Source organism: Rhinoderma darwinii, unplaced genomic scaffold (assembly GCF_050947455.1).
Source record: "Rhinoderma darwinii isolate aRhiDar2 unplaced genomic scaffold, aRhiDar2.hap1 Scaffold_709, whole genome shotgun sequence".
In the NCBI taxonomy this organism is placed as follows: Eukaryota; Metazoa; Chordata; class Amphibia; order Anura; family Rhinodermatidae; genus Rhinoderma; species Rhinoderma darwinii.
Window position 1 is genome coordinate 114,345 of NW_027464270.1, and position 22,840 is coordinate 137,184.

At 52.3% G+C, this 22,840-nt stretch overlaps 1 protein-coding gene across 2 annotated transcripts in view; it reads right to left on the reverse strand.

Moving 5' to 3' along the window:
• Positions 1-22,840, reverse strand: part of LOC142729185 (integrin alpha-L-like) — a 54,081-nt gene continuing 31,241 nt past the window's right edge. For both annotated transcript variants that reach the window (XM_075849222.1, XM_075849223.1), the window contains exons 10-30: positions 20,180-20,247; positions 19,410-19,530; positions 19,122-19,270; positions 18,901-19,038; positions 18,630-18,833; positions 16,166-16,287; positions 14,885-15,030; positions 14,459-14,613; positions 12,468-12,584; positions 12,260-12,321; positions 11,710-11,851; positions 11,470-11,562; positions 11,196-11,275; positions 11,028-11,108; positions 5,772-5,844; positions 3,766-3,876; positions 3,552-3,638; positions 3,275-3,355; positions 3,103-3,198; positions 2,767-2,877; positions 1-570 (exon numbers count right to left, since the gene is read on the reverse strand). In XM_075849222.1, coding sequence (XP_075705337.1) covers positions 424-570; positions 2,767-2,877; positions 3,103-3,198; positions 3,275-3,355; positions 3,552-3,638; positions 3,766-3,876; positions 5,772-5,844; positions 11,028-11,108; positions 11,196-11,275; positions 11,470-11,562; positions 11,710-11,851; positions 12,260-12,321; positions 12,468-12,584; positions 14,459-14,613; positions 14,885-15,030; positions 16,166-16,287; positions 18,630-18,833; positions 18,901-19,038; positions 19,122-19,270; positions 19,410-19,530; positions 20,180-20,247 — 2,384 coding nt within the window. In that variant the 3' untranslated portion in view covers positions 1-423. The remainder of the gene's footprint in view (positions 571-2,766; positions 2,878-3,102; positions 3,199-3,274; positions 3,356-3,551; positions 3,639-3,765; positions 3,877-5,771; positions 5,845-11,027; positions 11,109-11,195; positions 11,276-11,469; positions 11,563-11,709; positions 11,852-12,259; positions 12,322-12,467; positions 12,585-14,458; positions 14,614-14,884; positions 15,031-16,165; positions 16,288-18,629; positions 18,834-18,900; positions 19,039-19,121; positions 19,271-19,409; positions 19,531-20,179; positions 20,248-22,840) is intronic.

Genomic DNA, 22,840 nt, shown 5'->3' on the forward strand with positions numbered 1-22,840 from the left:
TTAGAAAGAAAACTATCAGTATTTGGTTTTAATTAGTAAAAAATAAAATCCAGTGATACATTAAAGAACCAATCAGACGACTTCTAATATCTGAGATCAGTTCCAGCCGGCGCTTTCCTCTTAGATACATTATAACATATGAGTTCAGTCATTATATCGATATAAGAGCTTTCTCAGGGGACGGTGGGGGGCATCACAATATTGTCCAGATCACCCACCCACGGTCTTGGGGTGTCCGGTGACGATGACCCCGACGTCTCTTTATGGAAGGGTTTACAGGGTTTGGAGAAACGGGTCTTCCTTCCAGTTGTGACCTGGTAGCCTGTGGGGGTCTGGATGGCCTTCCCACCATATGGGGACTATTATATTGCAATTACTGGGGACGTTAGAGCCAGCGAGGGGTTTATTTTCTATAAATCGAGTTCATGGACACGCAGATGTGAGTTGCTCCCGGGGCTCTATCAGTTTTCCAGCAGCTTCATTGTTCTCGCCCTCTGGAGACGCATGCGTTTGGGGGTCACTGGATGGAGCGTCCATCATCCGGTCCTTGTATCGCTTGAAGAAACCGCACTAACAGATGACAAATGGACAAAGTGAGCAAAATATCGTACTCACCGTAACACCCTTTTCTCGTCCAGTTCGTTGGGGGACACAGACCGTGGCCACTAGGGGGCGTGACACTAAGAATTGAATATAAGTGGCCCCTCCCACATGATATGCCCCGCCCACAGACAGCTATTCAGTCTGTCCGCAAGCAGATACAAGGTAAGAGGTAAATCAAAACTATGGAGGAGAATTCCTCAAACTGACGACCATGAACAAAAAAACCTTGATAAACACAGTGGGGGGGAGCCGTGTCCCCCAATGAACTGGACGAGGAAAGGATTTTACAGCAAGTACTAAAAAAATCCTGTTTTCTTGTTTGTTACATTGGAGAACAGACCCCCAGGGGTGCGAAGAGCAGTCCCCAGGGGTGGGAAGAGCTGTCCCCAGGGGTGGGAAGAGCTGTCCCCAGGGGTGGGAAGAGCTGTCCCCAGGGGTGGGAAGAGCTGTCCCCAGGGGTGGGAAGAGCAGTCCCCAGGGGTGGGAAAAGCAGTCCCCAGGGGTGGGAAAAGCAGTCCCCAGGGGTGGGAAAAGCAGTCCCCAGGGGTGGGAAAAGCCCAGGATGCTCCAACCTCTCTGGAATAGTGTGCCGTGACCCAAAAAGTGGGAACCTTTCCCCGAACTAGACACGCCTCATGAACAATCATTATAATCCACCGAGCAATGGTGGCCACCATTCGGGAGGACGAACAGAGAATCTGACCTTCAGAAAGAAGCAGTGACAGAAAGGTAAGTCTGCAAGACAAGGACGATATGCATGTTTGTGGAGGGAACATTCCCTCGGATGACTGGGATATGGGCAAGAGGATAGAAAAACGATGTCCTCATTTATTCGAAAAGCCGAAACAACCTTTGGCAGAATAGAAGGCACCATATGGAGCGCCATCTTGTCTTGATGAACAGTCAGTGACGGAGAACTCAGACCTTCCTTCTCCACGACCAGAAAAAACACTTTCCAAAGCAGAAAAGGGAGATGTCTCGCAAGGGTTCAAAAGGAGACGACTGTAAGACCTCCATAACCAAATTGAGATTCCAAAAAAGAAAATCGGAGGGCGATATGTGGGCACCATGGCACCGAGAACCCTCATGCAGGGGTGGAGTGAAGTCGAAGCAGCAGATTGCAATGAACGAATCCCATCCTGAAGGATCAATAGTTTTTCTTCCTCCAGAACTATCGCAGACCGAGTGTCGAAGGAGATGCTCAGGAACAAAAATCTTCTGGGATGGAGACATGCAAGATTTGGAGCGGTTGATGATCCAACCAAACCGAAATCTGCAGAGCCATCTCGTTGTCCTTCCTGGAGGGGAACTTGATCAAAATGTTGTCCAGGTACAGGAAGACAGACACCCCCCTGGAGCGAAGGAGCGCCGTCACGATGGAGAACCTTCATATAGACTGAGCCGTGGCCAGACCGAAGGGAAGAGCCACGAGTTAGTAATAATGGGATAGCATTGCAAAGCACAAGCAGCGCTGGCGAGTCTGGCAAATAGGGACGAGCAGATACACATCCTTAATATCCACTGAGGAAAGAAACTCCCCCAGTTCCATGGAAGCGAAAATGATGAACCCTGACATAAGCGCCGAGATCCAAAATTGGCAAAACCTAGCCATCTTTTTCGGTAAAAAAGGTTTGAGTAGAACCCCCAAAACCTTTGGGTCAGGGGTACCAAAATGATGACCCCCTTGAAGGAACAGAGAGAGTCGATTGCTTGAAAAAAGAAGAAAACAGAAAGAATTCTTGGTAGAGACTCGGCTGCATTATCAGAAGTGTCTGCCTCCTGCACGAAGCGAAAATGGAACCGCGTCTGTGGGCGGGGCAAACTCTGGAGGAGGGGCCAACTTTTTTATTTCTCAATCCTCCTAGTGGTAGCAAATAACTGCGGTCTGTGTCCCCCAATGTAACGAACAAGAAATAAATCATGCGCCCCCCCAGTATAATAAATCATATACACATCCCCCCCCAGTATAATACATCACATGCCCCCCCTGGTATACTACATCATATACAAATCCCCCCCCAGTATAATACATCACATGGCCCCCCCAGTATAATACATCACATGGCCCCCCCCCCCCATATCCTACACTACATTCATTCTAATGGTTATTGTATACGGGAGATCTAATATATAGAACTACACTCGTATCTGCCACACGGTCACCTTATAAAGCAGGAGCGAGATGAGGACCACCACAATCAGCCCTCCAGCGGTGCCCCCCGCAATGTAGAATGTGTGATCTGGAGCCACCAGGAGCTCGACTTGTGTCACCACCTGAGAATGAGAGAAAAGCGACACGTGGATATGGCGGATACGGAGCTGCTCCCCGTGATGGTCGTCCCCGCAGCTCAGCCCCCGGACGCCGCTTTCATGGGTTGTCAGTAACACATTGACAGAGAAGCTGCAGCTGGTGAACGTCTGACATCAGGACACGGGTTGCATTAGTATTAGCGCCCGTACCTCACTATATGGCAGAATAACACATGATAAATCGGATACCTGCGCAGCATGAAACATGTTCCCCATGTCGCTGTGATATCGGAGCTCATTGTACTGGATCATCACCGCACTGCGGACACTCACCGAACGCTCTACCTGCAAGAGGAAAACGACATCATCATCCGTCTTCTACATACGTGTGATGAGTGGGAATGTCATGGTCTGGTCTTACCTTCCACTCGTGAGTCGCCCTCAGCAGTCCAGTGATGTGTATATTCATTTCACTAAATCCATCCATAATACAGCCCCACGCCTGTAAACCAGGCATGAAAAGCGGATTACTCTAATATCCTGTGACATCACCCAGTGACATCATCATCCCACCCCGTGACATCATTATATAACAGACCAATCCAGTGACCTCTTCATCCCATGATAATGGTCACCTGATCATTCACTAGGTCATCAGCAGCTTGTGACATCATGGCAGAGCTCCGATAAGACCTTACCTGACGACTTGCATTGGTCTCTGGTTCTTTACTGTGGATCTGAACAGCAGAAGAGTCATTGAGCATAGAGCAGAAGACACCAGGGTCCTGAAGAGAAAGAAAGGCAGTATAAGTCCCATGACACGGCTGCCGCAACACGCCACAGCTAATACACCCACTGACGTCTAGAACCGCGACACTCGGTGCGTCAGCGACACAGACATGAACCTTATACCTGAGGGGATGAGATGTTGAAGCTCCAAATCACACCCGCCTTCCACGCCTCGTATAAGGACACGGAAATACTGAGGTTTACGGGGACGGTATTGAGCCCCAAGTTCTGGATCTGGAATAAAACAGTTTTAATTACGGGACAGTAATGACTGATACACAGGGGAGATGAGGGGACGGTAATGACTGATACACGGGGAGATGAGAGGACGGTAATGACTGATACACGAGGAGATGAGGGGACAGTAATGACTGATACACGGGGAGATGAGAGGACGGTAATGACTGATACACGGGGAGATGAGGGGACAGTAATGACTGATACACGGGGAGATGAGGGGACGGTAATGACTGATACACGGGGAGATGAGGGGACGGTAATGACTGATACACGGGGAGATGAGAGGACGGTAATGACTGATACACGAGGAGATGAGGGGACAGTAATGACTGATACACGGGGAGATGAGAGGACGGTAATGACTGATACACGAGGAGATGAGGGGACAGTAATGACTGATACACGGGGAGATGAGGGGACGGTAATGACTGATACACGAGGAGATGAGGGGACAGTAATGACTGATACACGGGGAGATGAGGGGACAGTAATGACTGATACACGGGGAGATGAGGGGACGGTAATGACTGATACACAGGGGGATGAGAGGACAGTAATGACTGATACACGGGGAGCTGAGGGGACAGTAATGACTGATACACGGGGAGATGAGGGGACGATAATGACTGATACACGGGGAGATGAGGGGACAGTAATGACTGATACACGGGGAGATGAGGGGACGATAATGACTGATACACGGGGAGATGAGGGGACAGTAATGACTGATACACGAGGAGATGAGAGGACAGTAATGACTGATACACGAGGAGATGAGGGGACGGTAATGACTGATACACGAGGAGATGAGGGGACGGTAATGACTGATACACGGGGAGATGAGGGGACGATAATGACTGATACACGGGGAGATGAGGGGACAGTAATGACTGATACACGGGGAGATGAGAGGACGGTAATGACTGATACACGGGGAGATGAGGGGACAGTAATGACTGATACACGGGGAGATGAGGGGACGATAATGACTGATACACGGGGAGATGAGAGGACAGTAATGACTGATACACAGGGGAGATGAGGGGACGGTAATGACTGATACACGGGGAGATGAGGGGACGATAATGACTGATACACGGGGAGATGAGGGGACAGTAATGACTGATACACGGGGAGATGAGAGGACGGTAATGACTGATACACGGGGAGATGAGAGGACGGTAATGACTGATACACGGGGAGATGAGGGGACAGTAATGACTGATACACGGGGAGATGAGGGGACGGTAATGACTGATACACGGGGAGATGAGAGGACGGTAATGACTGATACACGGGGAGATGAGGGGACAGTAATGACTGATACACAGGGAGATGAGGGGACAGTAATGACTGATACACGGGGAGATGAGGGGACGGTAATGACTGATACACGGGGAGATGAGAGGACGGTAATGACTGATACACAGGGGGATGAGAGGACGGTAATGACTGATACACGGGGAGATGAGGGGACGGTAATGACTGATACACGGGGAGATGAGAGGACAGTAATGACTGATACACGGGGAGATGAGGGGACGGTAATGACTGATACACGAGGAGATGAGGGGACGGTAATGACTGATACACAGGGGGATGAGAGGACGGTAATGACTGATACACGGGGGGATGAGAGGACGGTAATGACTGATACACGGGGAGATGAGAGGACGGTAATGACTGATACACGGGGAGATGAGGGGACGGTAATGACTGATACACGGGGAGATGAGGGGACGGTAATGACTGATACACGGGGAGATGAGAGGACGGTAATGACTGATACACGGGGAGATGAGAGGACGGTAATGACTGATACACGGGGAGATGAGGGGACAGTAATTGGTGTGACACATGGTGTGGGCCCCTCGGTTATTAGAAGTCACCTGATATCTGTGAGCAGCAGTTTTGCGTTGGTTCTGGTTCATTATTGGGACATATTTGGTGGAATCTTCCAGGCTGATGACGAGAGATGTGAGATTATTATAGGGTTGGTCACGATCTGCAGAACATCGCACTAAATCTATTTACATTATGAACCTTATTGAATATAGAGAAACATCTCTCAAGCACAGAACCCAAGACATGGAGGCTCCGACCGCTCTCCGGATATACGCACGGCCTGGTAAAGAGCGCGACTGTGGTGCGGGGTATAGACACTTATCGGAGGCACAATTCTTACGGTTACACGGAGGCTCGGTCATGTAAACGCTTTCTTTCAGCACGGTTCGGCCTTGTTCACACGGCGCTCTAAAAAAGATGGAGGTGTAAAAGTGTCAAACGCTAGCGTCTTTGGCGCGTAATTAGGACTCCCATTGACTAAGGAAATTAGGCACGTTTTCGGCGAGTTTTACATGACAAGAATCGACCGGACGTTTTGTTTTTTTACATGCCGTGTTTTTTTAAGCAAGCGGGGAAAAAAAACCGCGTCGTAAGCACTACAATGCGCTTTCCCATTGAGGTCAAAGCTTAAAGCATGCGTTTTTTGAGGCGTAAATCACATACACGCCGTGTGAACAAGGCCTTATAAGAGTCCAGTGGCACTTGTAGGGCGTCACGCCCCAGGGTCAGAATCTAGGCCAGTCCCCTGGTCTCCTCTCACTGTACAGGAGCCACACCAAGGATCACAGGCGCGGTACAAGGAATGACAAGGCGGCTAACAGTGCTTTAGGAGGCAGCCCCTTCTCTCAGCACGATATGGCATATCAATCCATTTGGTTGGCGCCATCGGTGGCATCTATCCCTATGGTCCTGGGTTTGTCTCATGGGGAGGGAAGTTTTGCTCATTCACCCGCGCACCAGACTAGCACTCCCTTATCTTGGCAGTTCACTTTTTTTATTCCATATTTGAGGGTGGGGGAGGGGGGGGGGTTACAAGAAAGTTTTATTTCTAAGTCCAGTGTAGTCGGAAATAGTTCAGTCATTTCAATCAAGTAAAGTCCATGAGGCAGGCGCAAACCCCTGCTCTGCAGCCAAGCGGAGAAGCATTAGGCCGGGTTCACACGAGCATGTTCGGTCCGTAAAGGACGGAACGTATTTCGGGCGCAAGTCCCGGACCGAACACAGTGCAGGGAGCCGGGCTCCTAGATCATAGTTATGTACGATGCTAGGAGTCCCTGCCTCTCCGTGGAACTGCTGTCCTGTACTGAAAACATGATTACAGCGAGGCAGGGACTCCTAGCGTCGTACATAACCATGATGCTAGGAGTCCGGCTCCAGCCTTAGGATGGGGTGTTATGTTTGGCGTGCTGGCAGCGTATACCGGTCACCGAGTGCTCATCTGACCAATCACAATTGGGAAGATGTTCTGAGATTTAGGGGACGCCCCTCTGCCGAGATCTGCCAGGATTTTGTAGTCTACATTCAGCAGATAGAGGGGGTCGGCTTTGACTTTGTAGGTTTTGTGTGGGCTCCGCAGTTGCAGTGTAATGTAGTTTATAGTACTGTATATACTCAGTGACTCCACGCTGCATTTCATCATCTACTATTTGACCTGATCTCTGTAAACGGTGCTTCATATCCCCAGCTGGATCCGGCCGTCTCAGAATACGTGGCGATTTATTGTTTTTCGAGCACTCAGACTTTTTCTGGTTATCTCCTCTCGCTCCTTTTCCTTTATCTTATGACAGATTTGGCTTGGAGGATTCATCTGTGCGTCAGGATGAGGAGACCTCCGTGTCCAGAAGTGGGGGGGGGGGGGGTCACCGGTATATGAAGCCGTTTATAATACTCTGGTCTATCCGGCCTTTTATTATTACGCACAGAGGCAGTCGCAGGATCGACCTCTTGTTCAGACATAAGATCTGGAAGTGTCTCCCGGTCTTCGGAGGTTAGTTTGGTTTGGCTGGTGGAGGACAGTCACTCCCATGTGGTCCTGAATACGGCTGGGAGTAGAATCACAGGATCGCATCTTGGATGCCCTTAGTGGCTGAGGCCATCAGTCGGTAGGAGGGGTGACGGACTCTCCTAATATATGGTTGGTGGTTCACTTCCACCCGGCTCCAGAGCACCGCGCTCCAGTCTATCAGTCCAACGTGCCCCCAGCTTCAACGTATTCTCTGCTGCGTCAGACACGTGACCCGACCTCTGCCAGGGGATTGTACTCCGAACACGGGCGCCGACTAACCCGATTTATCAGGACCTGCTCCCCATCCACCAGAATGTCCATGCTTCCCCGAGGGGATGAGACCCAGCACATGACAGGCCTCCCAGGGGATGGTGTCCAGGGCTGCACTTTCCTCCACAGCAGGAGGCCCACGCACTGGACCACTACCCTGCCCACACTCAGAACCGCCGCCATAACGCGCACTGGACCACTACCCTGCCCACCCTCAGAACCGTCGCCATAACACGCACTGGACCACTACGCTGCCCACCCTCAGAACCGTCGCCATAACACGCACTGGACCACTACCCTGCCCATCCTGAGAACCGCCGCCATAACACGCACTGGACCACTACCCTGCCCACCCTCAGAACCGTCGCCATAACACGCACTGGACCACTACCCTGCCCATCCTGAGAACCGCCACCATAACACGAACTGCAGTACAACTAAAACAGCAATAAAGAACAGCATGGACCTGGCGTAACCCTGCGGCAAACCTCAACTCTGCAGACCGTTCATTCCTCATCCCATTGTTCGTACACGGACTCTGTATGAAGCCACATGTCCCTACCCCCTGATCCTGGTTACGGGGTCACCTACTGACTAGACATAACCCGCAGGATCTGCCTCATCAACAGATAACACCAAGGTCCCATATCACAGGCCGCCATATTCATCTCGTTACCCCACAGGACGGTCAGCAGGAAACACCCCGTCTACTTGAAGAGCCGAAAGCTTCTTTCCAGCCCGACCGCCTCCCGGAAAACATCCCCAGCCCGACCGCCTCCCGGAAAACATCCCCAGCCCGACCGCCTCCCGGTACATCTCCAGCCCGACCGCCTCCCGGTACATCCCCAGCCCGACCGCCTCCCGGTACATCCCCAGCCCGACCGCCTCCCGGTACATCTCCAGCCCGACCGCCTCCCGGTACATCCCCAGCCCGACCGCCTGCCGGTACATCCCCAGCCCGACCGCCTGCCGGTACATCCCCAGCCCGACCGCCTACCGGTACATCCCCAGCCCGACCGCCTACCGGTACATCCCCAGTCCGACCGCCTACCGGTACATCCCCAGCCCGACCGCCTCCAGGTACATCTCCAGCCCGACCGCCTACCGGTACATCCCCAGCCCGACCGCCTCCAGGTACATCCCCAGCCCGACCGCCTCCCGGTACATCCCCAGCCCGACCGCCTCCCGGTACATCCCCAGCCCGACCGCCTCCCGGTACATCCCCAGCCCGACCGCCTCCCGGTACATCCCCAGCCCGACCGCCTCCCGGTACATCCCCAGCCCGACCGCCTCCCGGTACATCCCCAGCCCGACCGCCTCCCGGTACATCCCCAGCCCGACCGCCTCCCGGTACATCCCCAGCCCGACCGCCTCCTAGTACATCCGCCTCCAGTTCTCACTCACTGACATCTTCCATTCATCTAAAACAACTTCTCGTGGACGGTCATCTAGGGCAGAGACTTTTCTCCCTCCTAACCACAATGCCTCACTCCATATTTACTGCTGAATCAGACAACGCTGCTTCTTGCTGCGGAGCTGCACAGCCATCACTAGACGGCAGACATTTTATTTCTGTAAGTGGCTCCTTAATCCTACAAAGTTTGTATTTGTCTGCAACTTCTTTAAGGAAGGGACCAGACTGAAGACGTAAAGTGATGGGCTGAGGGCAGCCTGGTCTCATACATAATCCGCCATGACTTGTCACAGCAGCGAGTCCTCCAAACTCCACACAATGGCCATTACTAGATCTACCTGATCCTCCACTGATCTTCTGGACTTCCACAGTGTGCTCCATTTCATCAACATCCAATGAGCTGCTGCAAAGAAAGGGTCTGAGATGTGGAGACCCAGACTATTAAACTTCCCTCTGACTGCAGAGACGTAGCGCACGTCCCTCGTCTTGTCCTTCCCTCGGGTGACACGGCCGTCCGTCCACCTCCACCACTTATACTGCTCAGTCTCAGTGTAATTCACATCATCGCTCTACATACACTTACTCCTCTCTGCTGTGTCATTAAACATACGCTGCGTCCCACAGAAAGACAAATTCAGAGTCTTTACCACAAATCAATGCATGAGCCAGTGTCAGTCACCAGACTGAAGGGAGAACCCTATAGGGGCGACTTCAGAGCTGTGCTCTCAGTATAGGTCCGCACTATCCCCCCTCAATACCCTAGAACCAGCTTTACCAGGAGAGCTCGGGAGACACACGTTGGCCATGTCTCAGCTTTACCAGGAGAACTCGGGAGACACACGTTGGCCATGTCTCAGCTTTACCAGGAGAACTCGGGAGACACACGTTGGCCATGTCTCAGCTTTACCAGGAGAGCTCGGGAGACACACGTTGGCCATGTCTCAGCTTTACCAGGAGAACTCGGGAGACACACGTTGGCCATGTCTCAGCTTTACCAGGAGAGCTCGGGAGACACACGTTGGCCATGTCTCAGCTTTACCAGGAGAGCTCGGGAGACACACGTTGGCCATGTCTCAGCTTTACCAGGAGAACTCGGGAGACACACGTTGGCCATGTCTCAGCTTTACCAGGAGAGCTCGGGAGACACACGTTGGCCATGTCTCAGCTTTACCAGGAGAGCTCGGGAGACACACGTTGGCCATGTCTCAGCTTTACCAGGAGAACTCGGGAGACACACGTTGGCCATGTCTCAGCTTTAGCAGGAGAGCTCGGGAGACACACGTTGGCCATGTCTCAGCTTTTGCCACTGCTGGTCTCTCATTTCTTCTCTTATTTGTGGAATCTGCACTTACATCAGCAACATGACAAGTCTCATTGGACTCCACCATCCCGGGGTTATCACTGCCACCACCGCCATGCTGCAGCCCAGCTCCCCTCACCCACTCCTGGTCTGAAGGCAATGCTTATCCCCCACAGGCAGCTCAGGTGCACACGTCCACTCTGCTGAATGACCCCTCTAGAGCTGCAGAACATTGCTCTGTGACCGACATATTCCGCAGAGCATCTCCCCCATTAGCTGTACACTCTGCACACAGACCGGTATGTACTGACCTCCGGCTGATGACGTGGAGTGGATACAGGACGGGCACCTTGAATTCCTCGCTGATGGAGGTTTTATTTCCATAGTCGTCACTGTCAGAAGAAGATAAAGTCATAAACCCTGATCCCTCAGCCGCTAATGACCCATAACCCAGGCCTCCTCCACCCCGCCGCTCTCACCTGGACACACTGACGGCCAGGACTATATGGTCGGCCCAGGAGACGTTGGAGACCGTGCCAAACATGATCTGGATAACGGCCTGTGGAGCAGAGAGGACAATCCGGTTTTGGTTGTGTTCTTTGCAGAGGTCACCCACCCCTGAGTTTAGAGGAAATGCTGATTAACTACAATTTGGGGTTCAGTGGCCGCGCTCCACCTGTTATCCCAGTGCCTTCTCTTTCTCCAGTATCCCCTCTCCATCCACATTGTTCCCTCTGTCCCATCTTATCTCACCCAGACTCCTCGCCTCAGGAACGGGTGGCCAACATTAAACGTCAGAATCTGCTCCTTGAAGTCTATATCCTCCAGAGAGCTCCAGTGAGAAGCCTGAAGACAGGAAGGAGCCATGTTAGTGTTCACGGTTACGGGGACACAGACACACACACAGACACACACACACACACACAGACACACACACACAGACACACAGACACACACACACAGACACACAGACACACACACACTTTGCGGTACCTCTGTCACATTGGCTTTGCGGAAAGACAGTCCGGCTGGAACGGTGACGCTCAGTCTGGTGTGATGAGTTTTCTCACCCATGTTGTGCAATCTGAGGAACACTGAGAAGGCGGCGCCATCCTGCGCCAGCAGCTGAGAATGACTGCAACAAGAGGAAGAGGTCACAACCATGCGTCTGTCATGTAACATCAAGGTGCCCCCTGCAGCTGATCCCGGACGACTTGTGGCCCAGCTCACCCCCTCCTTATGAGCACGGGGCTCTCACAACATCTGCTCATTTCCTACACAGTAACCAGGTGCTCACACCCTACATAGCGGCGCTGCCATGTAATGTGACGTTCCCTGCGCCCAATCCAATACTGTAAGGTGAGGGCAATGCTGCAGAGCAGGGAATTGTGGGAGGATACAGCGACTGCAATATATGACGCACCCTGTGATGTCACCGGTGACAACGCTGCGTCTACCATCGCCTGTATGTAATGAACTTCTCCTACACCAGGCATTACTAGTGTTGACCAGTCCTCGAGGTTGGCGGGTGACGGGCACTTACTTTAGATTAATGCTCAGGTCAACCCCGCAGATCTCGCCTTCTTCACACATGCGAAAGAAAATCTAAAGAGAAAGAGGTGACATGAGAGCACAGACCGGAGGTGGATGTCACCCTATTATAATACGCTCCCCCCCCCAGATCATCCGTCACATATAGGATCCATACAGGACACCAGATCTGTGGAGTGGAACGTTGGCATCACACCTACCAGGTCGCTGGCCATGAGATTACTAGATGGGGAGAGAAGCCAACGAGAGTCAACGTCGTGCTCTGGAAAGGCCACAAGAGACACCTGCACCTCAGAGACATCATCCAGAGAACAGTCCTGAGGAAGGAAACACCCGAGAGATGAGGAAGGAAACACCCGAGAGATGAGGAAGGAAACACCCGAGAGACGATGAGGAAGGAAACACCCGAGAGACGATGAGGAAGGAAACACCCGAGAGACGATGAGGAAGGAAACACCCGAGAGACGATGAGGAAGGAAACACCCGAGAGACGATGAGGAAGGAAACACCCGAGAGACGATGAGGAAGGAAACACCCGAGAGACGATGAGGAAGGAAACACCCGAGAGACGATGAGGAAGGAAACACCCGAGAGACGATGAGGAAGGAAACACCCGAGAGACGATGAGGAAGGAAACACCCGAGAGACGATGAGGAAGGAAACACCCGAGAGACGATGAGGAAGGAAACACCCGAGAGACGATGAGGAAGGAAACACCCGAGAGACGATGAGGAAGGAAACACCCGAGAGACGATGAGGAAGGAAACACCCGAGAGACGATGAGGAAGGAAACACCCGAGAGACGATGAGGAAGGAAACACCCGAGAGACGATGAGGAAGGAAACACCCGAGAGATGATGAGGAAGGAAACACCCGAGAGACGATGAGGAAGGAAACACCCGAGAGACGATGAGGAAGGAAACACCCGAGAGACGATGAGGAAGGAAACACCCGAGAGACGATGAGGAAGGAAACACCCGAGAGACGATGAGGAAGGAAACACCCGAGAGACGATGAGGAAGGAAACACCCGAGAGACGATGAGGAAGGAAACACCCGAGAGACGATGAGGAAGGAAACACCCGAGAGACGATGAGGAAGGAAACACCCGAGAGACGATGAGGAAGGAAACACCCGAGAGACGATGAGGAAGGAAACACCCGAGAGACGATGAGGAAGGAAACACCCGAGAGACGATGAGGAAGGAAACACCCGAGAGATGATGAGGAAGGAAACACCCGAGAGATGATGAGGAAGGAAACACCCGAGAGATGATGAGGAAGGAAACACCCGAGAGACGATGAGGAAGGAAACACCCGAGAGACGATGAGGAAGGAAACACCCGAGAGACGATGAGGAAGGAAACACCCGAGAGACGATGAGGAAGGAAACACCCGAGAGACGATGAGGAAGGAAACACCCGAGAGACGATGAGGAAGGAAACACCCGAGAGACGATGAGGAAGGAAACACCCGAGAGACGATGAGGAAGGAAACACCCGAGAGACGATGAGGAAGGAAACACCCGAGAGATGATGAGGAAGGAAACACCCGAGAGATGATGAGGAAGGAAACACCCGAGAGACGATGAGGAAGGAAACACCCGAGAGATGATGAGGAAGGAAACACCCAAGAGATGATGAGGAAGGAAACACCCGAGAGACGATGAGGAAGGAAACACCCGAGAGACGATGAGGAAGGAAACACCCGAGAGACGATGAGGAAGGAAACACCCGAGAGACGAGGAAGGAAACACCCGAGAGATGATGAGGAAGGAAACACCCGAGAGACGATGAGGAAGGAAACACCCAAGAGATGATGAGGAAGGAAACACCCGAGAGATGATGAGGAAGGAAACACCCGAGAGACGATGAGGAAGGAAACACCCGAGAGACGAGGAAGGAAACACCCGAGAGATGATGAGGAAGGAAACACCCGAGAGACGAGGAAGGAAACACCCGAGAGATGAGGAAGGAAACACCCGAGAGACGAGGAAGGAAACACCCGAGAGACGATGAGGAAGGAAACACCCGAGAGATGATGAGGAAGGAAACACCCAAGAGATGATGAGGAAGGAAACACCCAAGAGATGATGAGGAAGGAAACACCCGAGAGACGAGGAAGGAAACACCCGAGAGATGAGCTGTCACCTCCACAAGTACCGGGACAATGATGAAATATCACCGGTCTCACCTGGAGGAGGATTGTATAGTTCCTGCACTGGAGGCCACGGCTCTGGATCACTATAGTCTCATTCATCTGTCTCTGTTTGTTTGTGAAGAACATTCGGCTCTTAGGCTTCTGAGAATCCAGGACAAGACTGTACTGGACGGAGGTGTTCAAGGACCCTGGAAGACAAAATAGAATCGTGTAAACCAAGGGTCCAATAACTACCAACCACCGCAGGGCCACGACCGCCACACACCACACAGCAGATCACCGCGCGGCCGCCAAACCAGAGCTCACCGCAGGGCCACGACCGCCACACACCAGATCACCGCGCGGCCGCCAAACCAGAGCTCGCCGTGCGGCCACCACACAGCAGATCACCGCGCGGCCACGGCCACCACACAGCAGCATAATGTCACGTCCAGCATGACATTGTTTCTGCCTTCTCACCTGTATATTTGGGGGTCAGTATCTCAGACCGCACACATGCCTCCAGGGTCAGCTCATTGTTACAGCCACTTGCCTCCAGGCTGGAAACAATCATGTATGTCTGGCTTGAGGTCACGCTCACATTCACTTGGAGTAGAGGTTGGGATCTGTGTGGACAGTAACACGTTACAACTAGAACAATGTGGACAGGGGAGAAATACTCGTAAACACGTTCCCCTACATCCCCCCTCAGGTGCCCATACACAAGACATCTAACAGACCCTGCCACCGGCTCACCGCCAGCCTGCCACCGGCTCACCTTCACCCTGCGACCGGCTCACCTATCACCCTGCGACCGGCTCACCTATCACCCTGCGACCGGCTCACCTATCACCCTGCGACCGGCTCACCTATCACCCTGCGACCGGCTCACCTATCACCCTGCGACCGGCTCACCTATCACCCTGCGACCGGCTCACCTATCACCCTGCGACCGGCTCACCTATCACCCTGCGACCGGCTCACCTATCACCCGCGACCGGCTCACCTATCACCCTGCGACCGGCTCACCTATCACCCTGCGACCGGCTCACCGTCACCCTGCGACCGGCTCACCGTCACCCTGCGACCGGCTCACCGTCACCCTGCGACCGGCTCACCGTCACCCTGCGACCGGCTCACCGTCACCCTGCGACCGGCTCACCGTCACCCTGCGACCGGCTCACCGTCACCCTGCGACCGGCTCACCTATCACCCTGCGACCGGCTCACCTATCACCCTGCGACCGGCTCACCTATCACCCTGCGACCGGCTCACCTATCACCCTGCGACCGGCTCACCATCACCCTGCGACCGGCTCACCATCACCCTGCGACCGGCTCACCATCACCCTGCGACCGGCTCACCTATCACCCTGCGACCGGCTCACCTATCACCCTGCGACCGGCTCACTATCACAAAGAGGATGAGATCCATAAATTCTTGTGATTTTTAGGGTTTCCTTTCATGACTAGTGGCCGCAGTTGCAGATGGAGCCGGAGACAGAGCGCTCGGCAGTCAGAGACGACTGGACTTGGCTGTATTTGTCATCAGTGTCTGTGACCGGCTCGTGTTATTTTCTAACAGCAGAACACGCCGCGGTCACTGAAGACAAGTGCGGAGCATTGACCCTCTGCTGTAGCGTGGGATTTGGCTGGAAATGCTAGAAGCTGAACCCATAGTGACAATCATATGGGACGGCGGGGATATCTACTTCTGCTGCCTCATGTTTGTATGGAGAGTAACAGATGATAATCATACAACCTGTGCAAAGTCACATGACCCCACGATCCCACGACTACATCGATCAGCCCGTCCAGCGTCATATCCAGGACTCCATGTATAGAGAGACCAAATCCCCGGATTCCTGGAGGACTGATCAGCCTCTGAAAAAACAAAGATAGTAAATGATATATGATCGCCCGTCACTCCTGCCTGCCGTCCATGGGCCCGTCCGTCAGTCCTGCCTGCCGCCCATGGGCACGTCCGTCACTCCTGCCTGCCGCCCATGGGCCCGTCCGTCACTCCTGCCTGCCGCCCATGGGCCCGTCCGTCACTCCTGCCTGCCGCCCATGGGCCCGTCCGTCACTCCTGCCTGCCGCCCATGGGCCCGTCCGTCACTCCTGCCTGCCGCCCATGGGCCCGTCCGTCACTCCTGCCTGCCGCCCATGGGCCCGTCCGTCACTCCTGCCTGCCGCCCATGGGCCCGTCCGTCACTCCTGCCTGCCGCCCATGGGCCCGTCCGTCACTCCTGCCTGCCGTCCATGGGCCCGTCCGTCACTCCTGCCTGCCGTCCATGGGCCCGTCCGTCACTCCTGCCTGCCGTCCATGGGCCCGTCCGTCACTCCTGCCTGCCGTCCATGGGCCCGTCCGTCAGTCCTGCCTGCCGCCCATGGGCCCGTCCGTCACTCCTGCCTGCCGTCCATGGGCCCGTCCGTCACTCCTGCCTGCCGTCCATGGGCCCGTCCGTCACTCCTGCCTGCCGTCCATGGGCCCGTCCGTCACTCCTGCCTGCCGTCCATGGGCCCGTCCGTCACTCCTGCCTGCCGTCCATGGGCCCGTCCGTCACTCCTGCCTGCCGTCCATGGGCCCGTCCGTCACTCCTGCCTGCCGTCCATGGGCCCGTCCGTCACTCCTGCCTGCCGTCCATGGGCCCGTCCGTCACTCTTGCCTGCCGTCTATAGGCCTGTCCGTCACTCCTGCATGTCATCTATAGGCCTGTCCGTCACTCCTGCCTGCCATCTATAGGCCTGTCCGTCACTCCTGCCTGTCATCTATAGGTCCGTCCGTCACTCCTGCATGTCATCTATAGGTCCGTCCGTCACTCCTGCCTGCCATCTATAGGTCCGTCCGTCACTCTTGCCTGCCATCTATAGGCCTGTCCGTCACTCCTGCCTGCCATCTATAGGCCTGTCCGTCACTCCTGCATGTCATCTATAGGTCCGTCCGTCACTCTTGCCTGCCATCTATAGGCCTGTCCGTCACTCCTGCCTGCCATCTATAGGCCTGTCCGTCACTCCTGCATGTCATCTATAGGTCCGTCCGTCACTCCTGCCTGCCATCTATAGGCCTGTCCGTCACTCCTGCCTGCCATCTATAGGCCTGTCCGTCACTCCTGCATGTCATCTATAGGTCCGTCCGTCACTCCTGCCTGCCGTCCATGGGCCCGTCCGTCACTCCTGCCTGCCGTCCATGGGCCCGTCCGTCACTCCTGCCTGCCGTCCATGGGCCCGTCCGTCACTCCTGCCTGCCGTCCATGGGCCCGTCCGTCACTCCTGCCTGCCGTCCATGGGCCCGTCCGTCACTCTTGCCTGCCGTCTATAGGCCTGTCCGTCACTCCTGCATGTCATCTATAGGCCTGTCCGTCACTCCTGCCTGCCATCTATAGGCCTGTCCGTCACTCCTGCCTGTCATCTATAGGTCCGTCCGTCACTCCTGCATGTCATCTATAGGTCCGTCCGTCACTCCTGCCTGCCATCTATAGGTCCGTCCGTCACTCTTGCCTGCCATCTATAGGCCTGTCCGTCACTCCTGCCTGCCATCTATAGGCCTGTCCGTCACTCCTGCATGTCATCTATAGGTCCGTCCGTCACTCCTGCCTGCCATCTATAGGCCTGTCCGTCACTCCTGCATGTCATCTATAGGTCCGTCCGTCACTCCTGCATGTCATCTATAGGCCTGTCCGTCACTCCTGCATGTCATCTATAGGCCTGTCCTTCACTCCTGCCTGCCACCTATAGGCCTGTCTGTCACTCCTGCCGGTCATCTATAGGTCCGTCCGTCACTCCTGCATGTCATCTATAGGTCCGTCCGTCACTCTTGCCTGCCATCTATAGGCCTGTCCGTCACTCCTGCCTGCCATCTATAGGCCTGTCCGTCACTCCTGCATGTCATCTATAGGTCCGTCCGTCACTCCTGCCTGCCATCTATAGGCCTGTCCGTCACTCCTGCATGTCATCTATAGGCCCGTCCGTCACTCCTGCCTGCCATCTATAGGCCTGTCCGTCACTCCTGCCTGCCATCAATAGGTCCGTCCGTCACTCCTGCATGTCATCTATAGGTCCGTCCGTCACTCCTGCCTGCCATCTATAGGCCTGTCCGTCACTCCTGCCTGCCATCAATAGGTCCGTCCGTCACTCCTGCATGTCATCTATAGGTCCGTCCGTCACTCCTGCCTGCCATCTATAGGCCCTTCAGTGCCTGTTATTTTAGGGGTGCAGCTATATACCTGACTGTAGGCAGCTGACAGGCCTGTAGACTTTCCTTTGTATATATACAATGCTCCTCCTCCATCCATCTCATTTGGGGCCCCCACAGCCACCTCAGTGAAGCCGTCTCCATCCAGGTCCTGAAGTGATGAGACTGCAGCTCCGAACTGAGACTGAAGATGACCTGGTTCCCCATGGAGTGTGAGCGTGCACTCCAGCGTGTCCTGAAGAGAAGGATTGTTACTTACATGGATCCACGTCACGGTCTCGTGTTTCTCACACGCATCTCACCTCAGTAAAGTGACACACCGAGACTTGTCCAGACCATTTCAGTTCATAGTAATGAGGAGCAGAAATAAGCACCAGGTCTGTCCCACCATCTTGGTCAAGGTCTGAGACTGCAATCTCTGCTCCAAAATATGAGCCCACCTACAAGATGGAGGAAGGGTCTTGTGAATAGGACACGTGGCCTCATGAGGGTCCCGCTGTATTACATCATGTTAGAGTCTCACCTGTTTCCCTAGTAAGGAATAAATCTTCTTCCATCTCCGTTCACCGGACACTTCCTGCAGGACAGTGAGGAGTCCCAGGTACTGGTAACGTGGAGCCCCCACCACACAGAACAGTCCTCCCCCAGTACGGAAGAGTTTCACAGCGTAACCTGTGGAGAGTAACAAGCTGTAGATGACGACGCGCCTGTAGGACTGAGGACTTGTCCCGTGGACCTACAGGACCTCATTAGTATGATCATATGATGGGGGGCACATCATAAAACACAGACAGAGAGAAGTTACACTAACCCAGGTAGCCGTACTTATCCTCTTCCTTTGAGGACATGTAAATAGGTTTCTCCTCCTGGGAGAGGTCAAGGATTCCACCGGACCAATCGTATATGCCAGGATCTCCCAGAATCTGCAGATCCTACAATGCAACGTTCACAGGATGAAACCCAACATCCTCGCCGAGAGAAGTGGCACATTCAGGAGGAGCAGCGCAGAGAACTCCCCGAATTGCCTCATCTTATTCATGGGTGAGATGCCCTCCCCTCAGGCGGCAAGTAATGACATCACCCCAACCAATATACAGTGAAGCCTCCCCAAACCTCGGACCTCCTCTTCATCTAGACACAATCTCCTATGTATATTGGACTCTCCTTTGAGAGGATCCCCGTTCAGAAAACCATTTCTCAGGGCGATTTTTGGTGGTGGTCTCGGGGGTCTTACTGGACTATATTTAGTGAGATTTCAGAGGGGATTACTTTTAGGAGCCGGTTATTTAACACAAATGTAAAATATTACAACCCGCGAACGCTCATCACGAGGACAACTCAGCACGTCAGGCAGAAGACGGTTATAAAGGACTCGAGGACCCCCAGTCCTAATGCAGGAACCATGACCCTTGTGTCGTAATCCCTGTACCGACTTAATGATGAGGAGCAACCCCTGAACCCCTTCATGGATGGCCCTTCTGGATTAGCTAGAGTACCTCCTCAATGGTGGTCTTTCAGGCTTAGCAATTGGGCTCTAGTCATCACACCGTACACATAATATATCCATCACCCCTCACCCACCTGTGCGAAAGCTGCACTCAATCCAGCTGAAGACATTTCTCGAGAGAAATTGGAACCCTGTGCCACCCCTGGGAACACAAATTGTACGATATCAGATCACTCAGGTGATAGACAAGGATCATGAATGTAATGTATGTACACAGTGACTCCCCCAGCAGAATAGTGAGTGCAGCTCTGGAGTATAATACAGGATATAACTCAGGATCAGTACAGGATAAGTAATGTATGTACACAGTGACTCCAAAAGCTGAATAGTGAGTGCAGCTCTGGAGTATAATACAGGATATAACTCAGGATCAGTACAGGATAAGTAATGTAATGTATGTGCACAGTGACTCCACCAGCAAAATAGTGAGTGCAGCTCCGGAGTATAATACAGGATGTAACTCAGGATAAGTAATGTATGTACACAGTGACTCCACCAGCAGAATAGGGAGTGCAGCTCTGGAGTATAATACAGGATGTAACTCAGGATCAGTACAGGATAAGTAATGTAATGTATGTACACAGTGACTCCACCAGCAGAATAGTGAGTGCAGCTCTGGAGTAGAATACAGGATATAACTCAGGATCAGTACAGGATAAGTAATGTATGTACACAGTGACTCCACCAGCAGAATAGTGAGTGCAGCTCTGGAGTATAATACAGGATATAACTCAGAATCAGTACAGGATAAGTAATGTAATGTATGTACACAGTGACTCCACCAGCAGAATAGTGAGTGCAGCTCTGGAGTATAATACAGGATGTAACTCAGGATCAGTACAGGATAAGTAATGTAATGTATGTACACAGTGACTCCACCAGCAGAATAGTGAGTGCAGCTCCGGAGTATAATACAAGATGTAACTCAGGATCAGTACAGGATAAGTAATGTAATGTATGTACACAGTGACTCCACCAGCAGAATAGTGAGTGCAGCTCTGGAGTATAATACAGGATGTAACTCAGGATCAGTACAGGATAAGTAATGTAATGTATGTACACAGTGACTCCACCAGCAGAATAGTGAGTGCAGCTCCGGAGTATAATACAGCATATAACTCAGGATCAGTACAGGATAAGTAATGTAATGTATGTACACAGTGACTCCAGCAGCAGAATAGTGAGTGCAGCTCTGGAGTATAATACAGGATGTAACTCAGGATCAGTACAGGATAAGTAATGTAATGTATATACACAGTGACTGCACCAGCAGAATAGTGAGTGCAGCTCTGGAGTATAATACAGGATGTAACTCAGGATCAGTACAGGATAAGTAATATAATATGTGTACACAGTGACTCCACCAGCAGAATAGTGAGTGCAGCTCTGGAGTATAATACAGGATGTAACTCAGGATCAGTACAGGATAAGTAATGTAATGTATGTACACAGTGACTCCACCAGCAGAATAGTGAGTGCAGCTCTGGAGTATAATACAGGATGTAACTCAGGATCAGTACAGGATAAGTAATGTAATGTATGTACACAGTGACTCCACCAGCAGAATAGTGAGTGCCGCTCCGGAGTATAATACAGGATATAACTCAGGATCAGTACAGGATAAGTAATGTAATGTATGTACACAGTGACTCCACCAGCAGAATAGTGAGTGCAGCTCTGCAGTATAATACAGGATATAACTCAGGATCAGTACAGGATAAGTAATGTAATGTATGTACACAGTGACTCCACCAGCAGAATAGTGAGTGCAGCTCTGGAGTATAATACAGGATATAACTCAGGATCAGTACAGGATAAGTAATGTATGTACACAGTGACTCCACCAGCAGAATAGTGAGTGCAGCTCTGGAGTATAGCACAGGATGTAACTCGGTATCAGTACAGGATAAGTAATGTATGTACACAGTGACTCCACCAGCAGAATAGTGAGTGCAGCTCTGGAGTATAATACATGATATAACTCAGGATCAGTACAGGATAAGTAATGTAATGTATGTACACAGCGACTCCACCAGCAGAATAGTGAGTGCAGCTCTGGAGTATAATACAGAATGTAACTCAGGATCAGCACAGGATAAGTAATGTAATGTATATACACAGTGACTGCACCAGCAGAATAGTGAGTGCAGCTCTGGAGAATAATACAGGATATAACTCAGGATCAGTACAGGATAAGTAATATAATATATGTACACAGTGACTCCACCAGCAGAATAGTGAGTGCAGCTCTGGAGTATAATACAGGATGTAACTCAGGATCAGTACAGGATAAGTAATGTAATGTATGTACACAGTGACTCCACCAGCAGAATAATGAGTGCAGCTCTGGAGTATAATACAGGATGTAACTCAGGATCAGTACAGGATAAGTAATTAATGTATGTGCACAGTGACTCCACCAGCAAAATAGTGAGTGCAGCTCCGGAGTATAATACAGGATGTAACTCAGGATCAGTACAGGATAAGTAATGTAATGTATGTACACAGTGACTTCACCAGCAGAATAGTGAGTGCAGCTCTGGAGTATAATACAGGATATAACTCAGGATCAGTACAGGATAAGTAATGTAATGTATGTACACAGTGACTCCACCAGCAGAATAGTGAGTGCAGCTCTGGAGTATAATACAGGATATAACTCAGGATCAGTACAGGATAAGTAATGTAATGTATGTACACAGTGACTCCACCAGCAGAATAGTGAGTGCAGCTCT